This window comes from Vidua chalybeata, chromosome 6, assembly GCF_026979565.1.
Source record: "Vidua chalybeata isolate OUT-0048 chromosome 6, bVidCha1 merged haplotype, whole genome shotgun sequence".
NCBI lineage: Eukaryota > Metazoa > Chordata > Aves > Passeriformes > Viduidae > Vidua > Vidua chalybeata.
This window is the reverse complement of record NC_071535.1, coordinates 53,965,074-53,983,578: the sequence shown is the minus strand read 5'-3', so window position 1 is coordinate 53,983,578 and position 18,505 is coordinate 53,965,074. Positions and strand designations below refer to the sequence as shown.

At 40.0% G+C, this 18,505-nt stretch overlaps 1 protein-coding gene across 1 annotated transcript; it reads right to left on the bottom strand.

The window, feature by feature from the left end:
* Positions 1–3,125: 3,125 nt before the first annotated feature.
* NADSYN1 (NAD synthetase 1) lies at positions 3,126–17,692 on the bottom strand. Its single transcript, XM_053946671.1, has 21 exons — positions 17,586–17,692; positions 17,373–17,433; positions 16,786–16,902; positions 15,882–15,935; positions 15,434–15,523; positions 14,536–14,587; positions 13,718–13,806; positions 12,752–12,869; positions 12,136–12,267; positions 11,533–11,607; positions 11,249–11,373; positions 11,014–11,062; positions 10,330–10,432; positions 9,488–9,656; positions 9,016–9,151; positions 8,165–8,271; positions 7,279–7,410; positions 7,059–7,128; positions 6,344–6,472; positions 5,694–5,870; positions 3,126–3,595 (listed from the first exon to the last, which is right to left on the bottom strand). Exons 1-21 carry the CDS (start codon positions 17,668–17,670, stop codon positions 3,542–3,544), a joined length of 2,124 nt encoding a protein of 707 aa, XP_053802646.1. The 5' UTR covers positions 17,671–17,692; the 3' UTR covers positions 3,126–3,541.
* Between the last annotated feature and the right edge of the window lie 813 nt (positions 17,693–18,505).

The window sequence follows — 18,505 nt, the reverse complement described above, 5'->3', positions numbered from 1 at the left end:
GCTCCATCACTCCCCTCCTGAGCTCGATATGGAGAGAAAATATGAAATAAGGGCAGGGAGAGGTCACTCACTGAATACCACCATAGGCAAAACAGAATCTACATAGCAAAATTATTTGAATTTATTACCAATTATAACAGGATAATGATAAATAAAGCAAGTCCTAACGACAACCCAGCCCTCCCTCCTTCCTGGGCTAAATTTATTCCTGATTTTCTATCCCTCTCCTTCAGTGGTGTAGTGAGGCAGGGCATGGTGTTATGGTCAGTTTTTGTTGCTTCTGCCACTGCTTCCTCCTCAGGGCAATGAGTCCTTCCCCTCCTTCAGCATGGGGTTTCCCTCCCACAGAGAACACAAACTTTTCCAACACAAGTCCTTCCCACAGGCTGCAGTTCTTCAGAAACAACCAATTGTGGGTTTCCTGCAGTGCCACAAGTCCTACCGGGATACCTGCTCCAGCATGGGCTCCCCCTCTCCACAGGACCCTGCTCCAGCATGGGCTTCCCACAGGTTCACAGCCTCCTTTGGGCATCCCCTGCTCTTTTTAGAGAAAAAATTTGGATTCAAATGAACTCTTCCTTGCCTTTGTCGTAATGATGTAAATCCACAATACAAAACTCCTTCTCACCATGATATCAAAGAACTTATAAGAAGAATGTAAAACAATTGTTTCAACTTTACCTGATCAGCCTCCAACTGTAACACAGATGCTAACAGCTTGCAGTAAGCTCACCTCTCCACAACATCTTGCTAATGTGCAAGTTAATGCTTTTGGAAAGCAGATTGCAGAATCTCAAGAAAAGTTAGGAAAAACATTGGGAGATAATTTGGCAAAAGCTTTGGGAGAAAATTTGGGATAACAAATGGAAAAGGTCAAAAAAGCCCTAGAAACACAAACAAAATTTTTTGAAAAATCTGTTGGTACTGTACAGTTGAACTCTGATAAAAAGGCTTATTGCTTTGCTTGTGGTAAACCAGGACACATGAAAAAGGATTGTCCTACAAAACCAATCCAATCTAAACAACTTTCTATTTGCCCTCAGTGTCAGAAAGGGAAGCATCTTGCTAAGTACTGTCACTCTCAATTTGATATCAATGACAAACCTTTGTCGTTAAACTCAAAAAAGAACGCAGATTACCACCAGGCTTTGACACAAGTAGTGGTACCTCCTTACAGTCAAATGGTATTGGTACCTCAGTCATTTATCCCTCAGTCAACCATTCCTCAAATGGTCCCAGCTCAATATCCTCAGGTACAAGGTTCGAGTTGGCCTCCTCAAAACTGACACACCTTTTAAATAATTTTTGTTATGAAAGCATTTCTACCGGAATTATGATTTTTTTTCAACAAAGACAAGATTTTTTTATTCTAGGCAAAGCCAGCAACAAAATTTTGGGACTTTCAGTCCTTCCAGCTGTTGTTTCAGTAAATTGTAATGAAGAGCTAGTAATTTTAGCTCTTGCACTTAACATTCCTATGGTAATTCCACCAAAAACACCTATAGCTATTGCATTTCTTTTACCCATGAATACACCAAAGCAAAACAACTTTCCAGAGAATTCAGTTGTGTCTGTGCCATTTGGTACCTCAGGTCCTGAGGTCTTTTGGGTGCAATGTTTGGACCACAGCCAACCAAAACTGACTTGTAGCCTGACTCATTGTGGTAAAACAATTTGTATTATAGGTATGCCAGATACTGATGCAGATGTCACTGTAATTTCTCACAGATTTTCAGGAACTCCTTCAGGTTCCCTCACAGGGACTGGAGGTGCTACTGAGTGTCTGCAAAGTGCAGCCATGATTAACATTACAGGTCCTGAAGGAAAGACAGCGACAGCGCGTCCTTTTGTTGTTCAGAAGCCTCTCACCATCTGGGGGAGAGACGTCCTGTCCCAATGGGGAGCAAAACTGGAAGTGGCCCTGTGATGGAAACCATGTCAAAACCTGCCACTTTAAAGCTGAACTGGGAAACTGAAAAATTGGTAAAGGAACAATTACAGCAAGATCACATCCCACCCACAAACAGTCCCTGGAATTCACCAGTATTCGTCATCCACAAGAAGACACCGGACTCCTGCAGGTTGCTTCATGACCTCCTCAGGTCATGGACTTCCTTCTTTAAAAAATGTGACTTTATGGTTTCATCTTTCAATGGGACCCTTCTGAGAGAGATCCTTTGTTTATAATAGAATGGGTTTTTCTTCCCTACAGATTTCCAATACAGATATTTTTACAGTTTTAGAGATGATAGCACAAATTGTAATTAAGGCCAGAACAAGATTGTTAAGTTTAGCAGGTCAAGAATTTGCAGTTATCTATTTACCATTGAAAAAAGATTATCTTGATTGGGCAATGCAAAATTCTGATGATTTGCAATATGCATTATAAAACTCCCCAGGTATTTGTTCTGTTTATTACCCAGCTCACAAATTATTGCAGGCAAAATTGAGTTTTAGAGAGAAACCTATACTAAGAGAAGAACCTTTAAATGCAATAACTCTCTTTACTGATGGATCTGGCAAAAATCACAAATCAGTCTAACTTGGTTGAACCAAACAACTAAAGCTTAGGAATCAGATGTCCAAATAGTAGAAGGATCTCCTCAAATTGTTGAACTTGCCGCTGTGGTTCGGGCTTTTCATCTCTTTACACAACTTTTAAATTTAATTACAGATTCTGCTTATGTTGCTAATGTGGTTAAAAGAATAGAATAATCAGTTTTAAAGGATATTAGTAATGACACTTTATATCATTGGCTTTCATGTCTTTATACAATTTTGTAATATAGAACTAGACAAAGGAATAAGCCTATCCTTTTTTATTGCTCCTTTTTTATTGCTCCATGAAGTTAAAAATTAAGTTTTTGCAAACTGTAGGTGGGATGTGGGTAACGCTCTAATTGAGCTCAGAGGACACTGGTTTTATACTTCATTCTGCAATATTCAACGAAACAAGAAGCTGAATTCTAAATCCGACCCCACTAACATGAAGATTTCCCATCTGCTTCAAGACAGACGTGCTTCCAATACCTTGCTAAGTTTGACTTTGTGGCCACTCAAAACACTGGACCAGTCTACAAAGCCAGTGCCAGGTAAATAAAAAAACATGCAGAGTAAGAACTGAGTCAATTAGCATGACAAAATTACAAGTTTATTGCAAAGTAAGGTGAGTTTTTCCCCCTTAATGGCACATGCCAGAACTGTTAAAATTTTACACATTCAGCTGGATGTTACTCAAAAGTCATATCCAAATTATCAGAACCAAACAAAAGACTATCCTGGGTTTATTTACGATTATCCAAATATTTTAAATTAATGTAATTAACTCAAGAAATTGAAGAAAATCCTTAATAAATGATCTCTTAGCCAAACTACAGCTTAAGTATATTGTGTGTAAAACAGGGAGTCAATTAAAAAAATTTATTACAACGGTCAGCTCAGGAACTGTTAAGTATGTCACCCCTGCTCATTATCACAGTATAATCCAGTTTTGAACATTCTGTTTGGCAAATTAAATACCACAGTTAAACAAGACAGGAAGTCAGTCCACATCTTCAACTACAGAAATTCCTTCCTCTTTTTCTAGCTTGGATACCTGCAAGTAAAAAAATAAAACAATTCAGTAGCAAAAATAGGTTCTTCCATGAACATCTCCTACTGGTTGTAAAAGAGACACACAAAGATCAGGTTTTTATGAAGTGGATAAATCTTTTGGTTTGACCAAATGCAGCTAATCTTGTGGTGTAACACTGCAAAAAGCAGAAGATGGCCTGCAGATATCTCATACTTGCAGGTAGATGTGCCAGCTTTCTTCTGAGCTGCATCACAGTTCCTTCGAATTATGGCAGCTATTAAAATCCCAGTGAATATTTTGGCACCTAGCATTTGTGCTCTGACCACAAATCCTTTACTTCAGACACAGCTCCAAGGCAGAAGCTACAGACAGTGCTGCCAGAGTTCCTAGGGTTGTTCCAAACCCCTTCAGCCAGGTAGAGCTGAATGACATAAAGACTCCAAGAGCAAATTTGGTAATTCCCAGCAAATGCTATGATCTTAAATTCTTTTTACCCCTGTTGCTTCTGTAGCAAATGCAAAGGGAATTTTGCACTAAACTGACTTGACTACACTACAAACATCCAAAGCAGAAAAGTACTTTCTACAAATCCAACAGATTACTGTATCATTAGCACTCCAAATTGGTTCCATTCACAAATGAGCTTGAGCTGTAACATTACTCTCCTACAGGAAAACCTGGCATTACCTTACTAAAGGTGGGTTTTATGTCAAGTTTATGCCATATTTTCACAGTCCTGTTACTATGCCAGAAAAATCTTAAGCGCAGATTGAGTCCCAGGACCAGAATCATCAATGGGACACTGTCCTAGAGTGATTCTCTTCAGAATTACAATTGTGCTGAACACCTGCAGTAAGAGGAAACTTCCTGCATTCCTTTTCTTGAATAGGGCAGATTTGACTCAAACCACTGCAAGTTATTATTTTCCCATCTTGCAAAGAGCTGCAGGAGTTATCAGTTTAGGTTACTCTTATCTACACAATAAAAACTTCCCCAAACTTGCCTCCTGGTTTCCAGGAATAAGCTGCAATGGCCACTACCCTTTCAGAGCACAACTGCATACAAATCTAGTTAGAGAATTTAACAATATCTGCATCATTAAAAGATCTTAATCACATTTACTGTAAGCATAAAATAATTACATTTTGGCATTTTGGTCCAGACCCTACAAAAACATTTTGCCTGACTCCCACTGAGACCAAAATAACTTTTGTCCTGGACTTCAGTGGAAAAAAGTCCAATATGATGTAAAAAATCCGCCACTATACATACTTTACAATAAAGTTCTGCACATGGTAGCTTTTATCCCAGGTTTCAAGGTAGTAAAATACTATTACAACATGTCTGGCATTTCACAGGTGAAGGAATTAGTATTTTATTACATGTATAAACATATTCTTAAAAGCAACTGGCAGAAAAAAAAATCTCTGGCAGAAAAAACTTCAAGGTGCTAAAATTCTTCACCCCAGAATTTGTGCCATAAAAGAGGCATTAAAAATAAGTTTGAAGGGCTGGCTAAAAACTATAAAAAGTTAAGCATGGTTCCAATAATCGCCTGGGCCCCTCTCCATCTCAGTGCTCAAACTGAGCACGGTACCATTACTGCTGCTGTGTTTGAGCAAACATGAATTTGTGAGTCAGCTAGCTTGAGATTCAAAAAATGAATTGTTGCAGAAGCAGATGGGAGAAGCACTCACAGTGAATTGCTGCCTCTTACACTGGCTTTCCCCATGCTGATGTAGGTAAAGATCTGCAATTAAGCAGATCCTTTCAGACAGGTCCTGAACTGAAACCAAATTACAAAAGCTTGTTTCTCCCATTAGCACAGGACTTCATGAGTCTGGGTACACCTATTACTTTCTGTCCTCAGTACACCAAATCTTTTATTTTTTCTTGTTCTTGTTTTCATAGCAGTATGACAAAGAAAGAACCTAAACAGCCTACACTGAAATCAGGGGATTTAACCTCACAGTTATGTGAAAAGAACAATCCCAGTTATTTCTGTAATAACTGCTACCCTAAATGTTAGTTGTCTTTTACTGGAAATTCACTGGAACCAGGCTTGACCCACTTTGATTAATTTAAATACAAAATCATTCCAGAAGCAGAAGGCATTTACCTGTTTGTCTATGCACCTGAACTGCCAGGACCATGAGGTGTTGTAGAGGAAAGGCCTCAGGTCAAAGCGGTTGTCATCTGGACTGTAGTTTTCAGCATGGTAGGAAGGAGTGAGGGTGGTCATTTTGTGCCTGTTGACTGAATACATCCTGAAGAAATGCTTAACCTTGAATGCCACCTGGTGTACAAAGAACGTAGCTTTTAACCAGATGAAGTTGCTTAGTATTTTAATTTAAAAATTGAGACGAGCACAGTATTTTGGAGACTGTTTTCTACCTTGACACAGTCTAGATATTCTTTCAAAGCAAGAGCCATTTTTTGTCTCAGAACACATAACAAAAGGCTTCAAGAGTGGTTGGTCATCTGTATTTTAGAGAAAAATCTTCCCTGAGGTATAATTCTAAAGTAATTGTTTTCAAATTACCCAATTAACAATTGTTCTAACAATTTGCAGCACAAGACAGCAAGCTCCATTTAAGAGATGCAGACCAGCTTCTCCAGCATATTCTGCTGCACCTGTAAAATAATCTCTAAACACAAAATAATGAAACTGTTACTTTCAGTTAAAAGGACCCTGACCTTTCTCCAAACATACTTTATTTTGGCAAAAGCATTGAACTATTTGATATTTTTTTCTATTTGGTATATTACCTCTCTTGGAGTACAAATTTCCTGCCACATATTAATCAGCTTACAGAACATACTGTATGGTCCAGCCTTTGCAATTTTCCTTAATTTCCCATAGACTGAGAGCTCTGCATATGTCATCCCCATATCTGCCTGAAAACAGACACACAGAACGTCAAAGAAAATCTTAACTGTGCAAATTTTAATGAATACTTTCATGGAGCAATTAAAATAACCCAGTTAAATCAAAGAAACACCGAAATGAAATTGTCAATGTCAAAAAGACATAGTAATACTATGAGCAGAAATAAAAAAACCCACTGGAATCTCTCTGAATTGGGAGATTGGAGGCCACAGAGGTAGTTTTATCAGTCCTCTCCTTTCCAAAGGTATAGCAAAGAAAGGATGTGGGGAGAAGAGTGCTTTGCCACCAGTCATTTTCATAGCAGCAAGGCCCTGACTTTCTTTTGATACTAAAAAAACCATAAAACAAATGGCATTTTACAACATCCATCCTTCTAAGTGTCCAAAAATCTAAAATAATTCAAAAATGTTAATTTGCTGTTTTGGAAACTATTGTCAACACAGGGCAAGTGTGAGGAACTAATGCCTTGTTGGCAGCTTTAAGAATGTTTATAACATGCCTGTCAGTAAGCATGGTTACATACAACACCTATGGGACAAACCCCAGATTTTGGGGTAAGGCTTAAAGCATTTTAAAGGCTGTGCCCATTATTACCTCATCAGTTTGAGCCACTTGTCCATCCACCAGTGGCTCCAACTCTGCAGTGGGTGGAGCTGACATGATACTGTAAGGGAGAGGAAAAAGGAAGAACATGGATTCCATGCAGTCTTATTAGTGTTGGTTTGTTAAAACAGCACTTCATCCCAAAAATGAAGTACCTGGCTCAGACAGTTCCTCCAGGGAATGAACAAACAGTCACTCAATCACTGCTCACCTCCTGAGGGCCGTGAGCTGGAAATTTTCAATGCAGTACTGAATGAAGTTCTTCAAATCAGTCTTGCTGATGCCACCAATGGGGTTGATATCAGCACTGGAGCAGTCGTACTTGGTCAAGTAACCACGGAGACTGCGCAAAACAGGAAATTTTATACAGCAATAGTTAATAATAATGTAACTGCAGCATTATAGTCCTTCACACTGTAGAGAATTTACATGTAGCATGAAAAAGGGAGAAACAGACTGCAGATTTGTAACGTATTTATACCTAAAGGGCAACATGTTTAACTGCAGCAGGGTTATCCTAAAGCCCTGAAATTTCCAGAAGATGATACTTTAAGCAATCACAAAGCACTGCAAAACTGTCCATGCTGAGCCAATATGTGCAAAACAATTAAAATACTGTGCTGACTAATTAAAACAATAAATCTCAAAACACCCACACAACCAGCACATAGCTCACAGCTTTAGAGGTTACCACTCCCACAGTCTTACAGGGATTGCTTTAATCTTCAAATACCAGCTCTAATAACAGTACTCCAGATTTTAAGGTCTGCTTTTTCAGCTCAAAGTTCACATCTTCATTCTTAATGCAGTAATTGAAAATTCAACAAATTGGGAAGCTAGCCTAGTGAATGCACAAGTAAGCTCTACTGGCAACAGCATTTTATGGGAAAGCTATAGCAATACTTTGGGCTAAACCTCTGAAAAATACACCATTTCCCATTCAAGCTGATTTAACTATTTTCATTTATTTAACTGTTACCAGTGCATTCTTAGGTTGTTACCTCTTCTGAGTCATAATCTACAGTGATATTTGGTAGAATTGCAGGAAATTACAGTGACCTGTTCCATGTGGGTTTGGATTCCCAATTTTCACCAACCTTTCATCCACATTGGCTGATCCCAGCACCAGCAGTCCCCCTGGCATCCCACGAGCCCACAGCGTCAGCTGAGCAAACAGGTAGGCAAGGACCATTCTTATTCTAGCCTGCAAAGCAAAATGAAAAGGAAAGCAAAATTTACATAGCAGAGTGATTTCTCCCCAGGCACTTCTATTAATCAATTGTCTAAACAAGCTCACAAAGAACAAAATGTGGGCAGGCTAAGCATGACTACAAGAAGGATAGTCTTTTGGAGAAATTGCTGAACACACTCAGGAAATCCAGGTTCAGTATCTGCTACTGCCACAGACTGAAGAAGTTTCTCCTGGCCAGCTGCAAATTGGGGAGTAGTTGCCATTTGCTACCTCTGAGAGCACTAACAAGGATTCATGATGGATGAAGCATGCAGATAAACCATATCTTTTTATTGTGTAAATAAATCCCTCTAAACTAATAGAAAACATTTGTAAAAAGTTTACTTTGCTTTTGTCCCCATTCTGAAACTCAGCTTTTTCTAAGGATGGCAGCAATGCCAAACCAACCTGGTTGCAGCTCCAGCAGCAATTGTGGGTGATGTTAAGCAAATATCCACACTCCCCTGTGACTTAAACCTCTCCTGTTACCAAAAAGCTGACAAGGAATTCAATGTTTGCTTCCAGAGCAAACAGCTGGATTTCTCCAGTAATAGAGAGAGAAAGATCAAGTCCTCACATTTACAGAAACTATCAAACAGGATAACCAACACTCGGAACTAAAGCAGAGTCGCTGGTTAGGTTGGAAAACCAAAAAAATCAAACCAAAACCCACAGAACCAAAAGAGTGTGACCTGATTCAGCCTACAGGACACACACCTGCACATTCTGGAGTGCCAGGCTCTCTCTGCTGCTCCCTCCATAGACAGAAAACCGGGGAGTTCGGCCTGTCACCACACTGAAGACCCCCACAACAGCTTTCACAGCCGCATCTATGTTCAGGTTGATGTGGTAGCTGAGAAGAATTCAAGCACAAGTGACTCAGCCAGCACAATATGACTATATAAAATAGAAAAAAACACCAAAAACCCACCCATCAAATGAGGTTTTAAAGCTGCTAAAATCCCAGACCTGGTAGGAAGAAACTTAGGAAAGAATAACACTTTTCATAGTCTGTTTCCAAAATGCCATGTCCTTTGCCTCACTTTAACACTTTAGTAATATCTGTAGCATTCCTACTTAACCCACCTCCTATTCCTCTCTTTTTTTTTCCCCTTCTTGAGTTTGAACGTTTTAGATGCAAGTCTTTGCCAGAACATGATGTTTTTTCCCACCACTTCTGAGCTTGTACCTGCCTATTTGCTCAGCCAGCAGTTTGGCCCTGTTGCAGGTATCCTGGGAGGAGTTCTCACTAGCCATGTAGCACGTAGTGAAGACACGCTTGCAGAATTCCCGAGGATCCTCAGGGATGTAGGTCTCATCATTCACAATCCTGCGTGCATCAGCCAGCACATCTGCATCTGAGGGCAGAGCAGAAGAAACAGAACAGGAGTGGAAATTATTGTGCTCCTCCCTTTGCAGGATATGCAAATATCTTGTACATCCTTTGTATTCCAATTAAGCTTTACAGTGCCCATGACAAATAAGACAACTACATCTAACTTCCCAAAAAAATTTTCATCTATCAAATAAAAGAATTACTGATTTTGCTCCTGATTTTGAGCACAGAAATTTTAAATCCTTTTGATCTACTGAAGAATTTTCATAGAAAACATGATCCAGTATGTACAAAGACTTAGCTAAAAGCGTGAAGTCTGCTTAAAGCCAGAACTTAAAGAACTTAAACCATTCCTAACTATGCTTTGTAGTGCTGCTTTTAATAGAAGGGGAAAATTCTCAGAATAAACTGAAGACTACATCAGCCGACATTTGAACAATAGTCTACACAGAAAATTAGTCTGAGTTCCACATCCAATTCTTAAACGCAAAATGGAAACTATTCTGCCAATTCAGAGATTCTGAATCTGGACACACATTTTCACTGGAATTTCTGAAGAGATACAAAGGACTTCATTAGAACAACACAAAAAGGGTCTGCCATTAATAAGCTCTTGCAGCTACTGCACCCCACTAATATTAACTTATCCATAACCATTAGTAAACACAGCTGGCCAGACACATAGACCTACTTACTGCCATTCTTGACTGCCAGGCAAACCTGGTGACACATGGAATACACTATGCAAGCTGTAGCAGAGCTGTCAATTCCACCACTCAGAGGTAGGAGAAACCCTGCCTTAAAAACAGAGCAAGGAAGAGGTTCCACATAGCAAAATTAGAAAAAAAATGCGTATTGTACCACTCAGAAACACTTCTCTTCCTATAGAAGAATGACAGGCATTGTTCAAGGCTTTATATTGTTCAAGGTTTATATTCTACTGGGGAAAAACAGAACAAACCACCCAGAGCAAATCCTCTGAAACTCTCATCAACTAGGTAATCAAACAAGTAGTCAGTGTAAAACCCTTTGGCGAGAAAAAATTCCAGTTGTCTTTGCCCTCTAGTAAGACAGAAATGCTAATAAAATGGATTACATTTTTCATATATACTTTACTATTACACTGAATGACTACTTCATGTTGCTCTGCTGCACTCAAGAAAGCACAACTCCTAAGGGAAGGGTGCACAGAGTATACTGAAGTCACACTTGGAATACAGTTTTTAAGTCTGACTGAGCTACCAGTGAAAAACTCAAACTCTGCACCTTGGACTAACATCAGTTTGCATTACCAGCAGCACAGGAAAACAATTTGGATTGTTCCTGTGGCACAAAAGTAGCTGTCTATGCCAAGGAAAAACAAACCCAGTTGTTCTTACCTGTTTGCTGCGCCTTAAATAGTCCCAGAGCCAACATGCAGGTCCAAGGCTGAAATTACAGAACATGATTGTTCTAAAAAGATTAGGGAATAACATCTAAGCAAGTCAACATATTTACTGTGGTCTTCCAATGAGAGATTTCCTTTACTTAAATCTGAACAACATCTTATGTTTATGCTGTTCTTTGAGTTTCAATCAAAATAATTTTCAAGCAACAGATTCAGCATTTGATTACCTGATCTCCTCCTCAGGACTGTGGTGTCTCCACTGGATTGGCATACAAGTAGGAACAGCTAAATCATCAGGACAGGACAGAGCAAAGTTCACTTTTATCCTGGGATAAGGATTCACTTTACTTGCCTAAGTAATAGTACAGAAGAATTCAGAAGACACCAATTTTAACATAGTTTAAAAAAAATCAGCTCTCTAAGCTACTGTGAAAATCAAGACATGCAAATACTTCTTACATCCAGTAACTATTCGAACTTGGCACAGTTTACAAACACAAAGAGTTCTTACCGCCAGGTTACGAGATGAAATCTCTGCTCTGTAACTTCGAACATCCTCCAGGTCCAGAGTGGCAACCAGCACCTCCTGTGGAAAGGCTTTAAACATTAGATCACTCTACACAAACAGATAAATAATGCTTGGCAAAAGATTCAGCATCAGCTGTGGCAAAGAAAAAGGCAAGAAACATTACTGGGGAAAGAGATCGAGCTTGCACATAACTTGAGGAAAGCTAGATGACAAATCTACTATTTTCTGAAATCAAAGTGAAAAAACCCTTGAAACCTTGTGTCCACAAAATTGGGTCATAATTAGAACATTGCAGTTTTTGCCCTTTCTTCCTTTAAATAAGGGAATCTCAATTAACAAGGTCTCTCCTCCTCATGGTGATTGTATACAAAAATGTTTTCTTGAAGTTCTTCCACTGTGACAGTTCTTCCTTCCTCACAAAAGCAGGAGAGCTCCTGTAGGTAATCTGACTAGGGAAACACTCAGATCTAGTTGAATAGCATAATTAAAATACACCCTTTTTAGTCTAGAGGTGTGGACCTAGATCTGGAATGTCTGGGAAGTGTTGACCATAAGTGTCCTAGCAGCTATGGGGTGAATACATACCACATCATCGAGTGAGAACTGGGATCCTTGTGCAACAGTTTCTCCATTCATGGAAATCATGGCACAGCCATCATAATACAGACGATCACCATCACAGCCTTTCTGATTTGCTAAAATATATATTCCACCATTCTGCCAGGGAAATAAACATGCAGGGAAGAGAAAAAAAAAAAAAGCTGTTCAGAATGTAGCACCTGACAGGATATTAAAAATCAAAATGTTGTTTCTCTGCTCCTGCCCTTCTTACAAATTTCCTCTCCCTTTACACTGAGAATGATTTATGGCTGGGATTCTCTCTTGACAGGAGACTCTATTAGTAGCAAAAGTCATTCCCTCAACCCAAAGAGAGAAAGCTGCACTTCTAAATTGAAATTCTGAGTTCAAATTGAGGTTGGGAAAAGCAGGAAGCTGATGACAGAAGCTGTGTTTGGATATCAGAGGAGTAAGCAGATACTGTTAAATATAAGAAAGCATGTTAAATTACAATGACAAAGCATCTTTTTCACAGTATAATGTGCACTCATTGCTTTATTTTTGTTCCCATCACTGTTAGATAGGATTACAGATCAAATAATAAATGTCTTCTCATTTTTCAAACAAACAGAACTTTCCACACCTTTGCTGTGGCAGAATTCACCAGATCCACCCGGGCGTGAGCCTTCCGCAGCACGTGGTGACTCCCGGAAGAGTTGGTGAAAATTTCCACACCATCAAGTCCCATCTCAATGTGAGGGCTGCCAAGGCAAAAGGCACAAAAATAAATCACTACTGTGCTGTGAAAACTGAAAATGTCATTAAAAATCACTAACAAACAGAAACATCTATGTCACTGTCAGTTTTCTGCATGTCTTAGCTCAAACAAGGATAGGCCTTTCAAAAATATCTGTTTTCTTGCATTGCCCAACTTTTCTGTCAAAGACCAGCAGTGGCTGCAGAGGTCAGGAGGGCTTTTGCTCAGTCTGTTCTAAATAAAATGCCTTATACTCAATACAATTCCAGGTCTCAAAGAAAGAGAGAATAACATAATCTTGGTCTGAAAGGGCAACATGGATATACACTGCAAAGTAATTTTCCCATTTTCCTTGTCTCTTAGTAAATCCAAAAACATAACCACAAGGAGAAGATTTTACTGCTTTTTTTTCCTTTTTCCAATGTCATAAGAAAGAAATACTAAAAAAAAAAAAAAAAAATCACATCTTCAACACACCACATCTTCTGCAGTTACAAGGAATTTAATGTAACTGGGAGATTTGGAAAAGTATCAGGAATGTGAGCACAAGAGTTACTTGTCATTTATTTCCTTAGGTCACTCTTTTCATTCTGCTTCTTTTTGGTACTTCTCCCCTTCCTTCTTGTTTCAATTTGATTTATTTTAACAACCAACATTTCTTTGCCATCCTGCACCTAGCCTAATGAGGTCTTTCCCATGATGTATTTATTTGCTCCTAATTATATTTTATCTTACTCACACTTTCTGAAAGATAAATTACACAGAAGAATAATAAGCAGATCTCTTCAAACATTTATTTCAGGCAGCTCCAGTGTATGTTTTAGATTACATTTATTTCCTCTTCTCCTTTACCTGTTTGGTGCCCAGAGTTCTTCACATATTTCTGCCCCTAGGCAGGTATCTTTGGTTGCTAGCACTGCATCCCCGAAAGGAACAGTTTCCTGAGGAAAAACAAGAACATTCTTACACATATACAGTAGAATAAGCTGTTCAATTCAAAAACTTAACTACAAATCTTAAGAAAATATAACAATTGAATGCTTACTTATGTGAAATTAGTGACACAATATCAATCACATTATACCTTCTTTCATTTTATACCAAGTCAGACTAAAAATAAATAAATAAATAAATTCTGAAATGCAAATTTCTGGACTGATTGAAATTTCATGTTTTAATTTCAGTAGTATTCAGATCCAGTGTTTTGCTTAAGGACAGGAATTAAACAATCTACAAAACAGACTGTCTGTTGCTAGGAATCACACTCATGCTTTAGTGGGAACTAACATAAATTTTAGATGCTTCTGAACTAATTAGGTTTAAATGATTTTTATTTAATTTTTTAACCTAAAAACACATACTCAATTCTAGTCTCAAGCACAGATAAACTCAGTACCAAAATTGTGTAAAATATGGCAATCAAGGTTCATATGTACAAATAACTGGGGCAGATTTAAAATTTACTTGCTTTGCTGCCACATACTAACTTAAATAATGTTAAATTATGCTCTCATTTAATGCAACTTAGAACCAACCTGAAACATATGAATCCACATCATGGCTGGCAGCAAAATTTTGGAGACTACAGTTTTTAATTGCTGAATCTGGAAGATGCTAAATTAAAAAAAAAAAAAAAACCAAAAAAAAAAACCCAAAAAAAACCAGCTTACCTGTCCAGTCACTTCCTGAATAATCCTGGGCAGAAAATATTCCTCCACATGCCTAAATCAAGTTTATAGATTGTGAATACATCATTACATAAATCACAGCATAAAAACTGGTTCTCATCTCACCTTCTAACACTGGTTAAAGAAACCATGAAGTTGTACAGGGCTGTATGTGTTTAAAAAGTGAAAAAAAAAATCATATTTTCTGTGGAATTAATCAGAAATGCTAACATTTTAAGATAGCAACATCTGTGCTTCAGAAAAGCAAGGTAAGCAATGCCCCATCCTGGCTAGAAAGCAGACCTAACAAAGAGCACACACCATGCAAGACAAATGCCAGGAGGAAGTTTCTCTTTTTGCAGGGCTACTACACGAGCAGCTCAGAACCAGCTGGGGCGCAGAGGAGGGACCAGAAATGCTTTGCTGAGGCCCTCAAGCTGGAAACATTCCCTGACTACAAGATGAGTGCACAGCATCAGACATGAGTGCCAGACGTGTTCTGCAGCATCATAAGGAAGGCACCTTTCATTCACTGCAGTCGTTGAAGGTCTGACAGAGCTCATCCATTTCAGTGTTTGCCAGTTCAGTACTGGGATGCAGCAATCAAGACATAAACACAGCCCCTTCCAGTCCTGAGCTGGCTGTTCTTAGAAAGCACACACCAGGAAAATGACACTTTACACTTTCTGTAGGATCAAGCAGCCCCATTTTTTCTTCCAGCTCAACAACTCAGTTTGACTGCTCAATAAGCTTCCTACAACCATGTAGCTTGGCTGGCTCTGTCCTGCTGCTCTCCCTGTAGCAGCCAATGAGGATTTGCTCTGGATATTTCAACCCTGTTGCTGTGGCTGCAAACGGCAAGCTGTGTTTTTTAACACAATTCTTAGAGTTGCCAGCATACCTTGCTTTGCTCCATGGGGTGAACCATCTAAGTTCCCTGTAGTTTCCTGCATTTGCCAGTGATATTTTTGGTCTGATCAGAAGAATCTTCCTTAAATAAAACAAAACATAAAAAACTGAGTTAACACATGATGTACAGCCAAACAAGCCTATATATGAACACTGATTAAGAACAACTTTTTTTTTTCTATTATAATGTAACATTTTCAAAGTTTCTTGCAGACTCAAGGGTTTTTTTGGAAGTCTTCCAGAAAGCAGTGGGAATTTAGTTTCCACAAATCAGAAAAGAAAAAATAGATCATGAGAAACCTTAGTTGTCTCTTTCAAAATTAGCAAATAGGAAGATAAATCCATCATTCTAAGTAGCACTGAAGAATCTTACTTGAAGGCTGAACTGGTGTCTGAAAAGATAATGTGTTACCTCACAAAAGACATCAAGAACTACTTACTTATTTAAAAAAATCACTCGACAATTGTAGCGAACATTTCTGTGCAGAACAGGCCTGTGAAAATAAGAACCAATATCTGCAGTGACTACAGTCACTAAATAAAATTATAAAAAGCTACAGAATCTACTTTACTGCAAAAACTATTTGTAAGACCTCACTAGAGGAAATCAAGCAAAACAATATATGAAGTTTTAGCTTCTAATTTTTTAGTTAAAGTAGCATTTTTAAAAAAATCTGAGTTACTGACTGTGGTGTCAATCTCAGATATATCAACTACTTCCTGAGCCTTAGTAATATGAGCACATCAGAAGATTCCCCATGGCTGGGCCAGGTTATTTAATCAAATGTGACCCCCTGACAGCCAACCCAGTTCAAAATCAAACTAGCTTTACACAATTATATCAATACTAACACATTAATTTTACAGATATAATTTATCACACTTCCATCCGACAATGGCTTCAGTGAGTTTCACATACACTTATGTTCTTTAAGATGTCTGTCAGTGAAAGCAGCCCTCACATTCCCACAAGACAGTCAATTTATAAAGCCCTTTGAGTTACACCTCACACAAAGTCTGACCTGTGGCAATAAGTATCAGACATTAAGGTTTCCAATATATAACTGTAATTATCCTATTTCTCTCTCAAAGGGCTCAGCCACCAGCAATCTTTGGAAGGATTATCTTTCAGAAAGCGTTCTGCACGTTGCAGTCCTGGTCAAGGTAATTAAAAGGGGAAAAGCAGTGCAGTTCCTAAGATACGTTTGACAGTTTGGTACAGAGCCCTCGCTATCCAGAGCATGGCACAAGCAGCATTCCCTAAGGACTTATCCCTTTATCACAGGTTTACAAAAAAAAAAACAAAAAAAACCCAAAAAAAAAACAAACAAAAAAAAAACTTACATTCCCACATCACAGATAATATCTTGAGTAGCTGGAGACTCCAAGAGCTTTTCCAGAACTTGAAACGAATGCAAGAGTGTGTCTGATTCATAATAGTGATCTGAGCAGCCATAACCACTGTGTATAGAAACAAAGAGAAATCAAAAATCAGCACTAGACCCAAAGAACCAAAACTACTTCAGACCCACAGGCATTTCACCCGCACAGATAATTTATATAGACAATGAAGAAGCAGTGCTGTCAACACGATCCCTATTTACAGCATTTAAAACTCTGCAGCATTCTGTATCACCCCATGATATTCCTTACAGGACAGCAGCCTGGGCCCAGGCAGAAATCAAAGCACTACAGTTCCCCTGAAGGAAAACTCACTGAAATAGGTTAAAAATTATCGTTACCAGTCAGGTTTCCAAGACAAGAGACCCAATCCTGTGCTCGCAACTACAGTGCTTTTCTTTGCACCGACGGCGGCATGCTGTAAATACGGCTCTGGGCACTGCAGCACCACGGGGCTGATGTTCTTCCTGACTGCTCTTCCACACTTAACTGGAATCGCACCAAACCCAGCGTCAGCAAAGCGCCCTTACCAGATTTCGAGCTCTGGCCCAAGGCGGTACCGGGCTCCTTTGCTCTTGGCGATGTCGATACCTGGAAGAGTGTTGGGAGCGCAGTGCGTGAAACAGGCACGGTCTGCGCTGCCCCGCCCGCGGCAGGAGGGAAGGAGGGAGAGAAGGAGGGAGCGGAAGAGGCTTCCTGATGGCCGGGGGCAGCCAGCTGTCTCGGGGGCAGCAGCCACTCACTTCTGAGAATCCTCTCCAGGTTGCCTTCAAAGTCCAGAGCCCACTGGTTAAGGGCGCAGGTGGCCACGGTCACTGCCCGGCCCATGGCGGCCCCGCCGCCTTCCCCGCTGCTTCCGGGGCGGCGCCGGGCTGGGACTGCCGTTCCCTCCTCCCGGCCGCTCCTCCCAGCCCCTCCTCTCGGTCCCTCCTCCCAGCCCCTCCTCCGGCCACTCCTCCCGGTCCCTCTTCTGGCCCCGGCAGCAGCACCTGGACCGTCAGTGCTTCAAGCACCGGCTCCATCCAGACCCGGTGTCCGCCCGCGCTGTGGCTCCTCCGGTGCCGTGCGCTGCTGCACACCCTTACGCACTTTCCGCAGTTTTATCTCCCAGAGGCCTGAACAACGGGAATGTCAGCCTTAATCCGTTTCTTAGCCCTACAGCTTTTTTTAAGAAGTGTCCCTCAAACCGAGTTCAGAGTGCGGGTGCTGAATAAACTGGAACAGGGTGCAACCTTCTGTGTGTTGTTCTCATTTCAGCATCATCCCGACAGCTCTCAGGCTGCTGACCCCATAGAGGCTGACTTCTTCAAAGTCCAATCTCCTCTCTTATGTCCCTTGTCACATATATGGCTGCCATGAGCCGCCTTACACACGGAATTCTAACTTCCTTCTGTACTAGAATCAGAATCATTTAAGTTGGAAAAGACCTGTAAGATCACTGAGCCCAACCACAAACCCAGCACTGCCAAGCACACCACTAAAGCATGTCCCCAAGTGCCACATACACACGGCTTTTACCTCCAGCAATGGTGACTCCACCACCACCCTGGGCAGTCTGTTCCAATGCCTGCCAACACTTTCCATGAAGGAACCTTTTAATGTCGAGCCTTGGCGCAACTTGAGGCCATTTCCTCTTCTTTTGTCGCTTGTCATTTGGGAGAAG

Bases quoted from the DNA above. Each gene is read 5' to 3' on its own strand.
- NADSYN1 (XM_053946671.1), bottom strand. From the start codon at position 17,670: ATGGGCCGGGCAGTGACCGTGGCCACCTGCGCCCTTAACCAGTGGGCT. The intron at 14,588-15,433 runs GTATGCTGGCAA...AACTTGATTTAG, and splicing joins ACCCCATGGAGCAAAGCAAG to GCATGTGGAGGAATATTTTC. The intron at 11,374-11,532 runs GTAAGAACTCTT...ACTATTACTTAG, and splicing joins TTTCATCTCGTAACCTGGCG to GCAAGTAAAGTGAATCCTTA.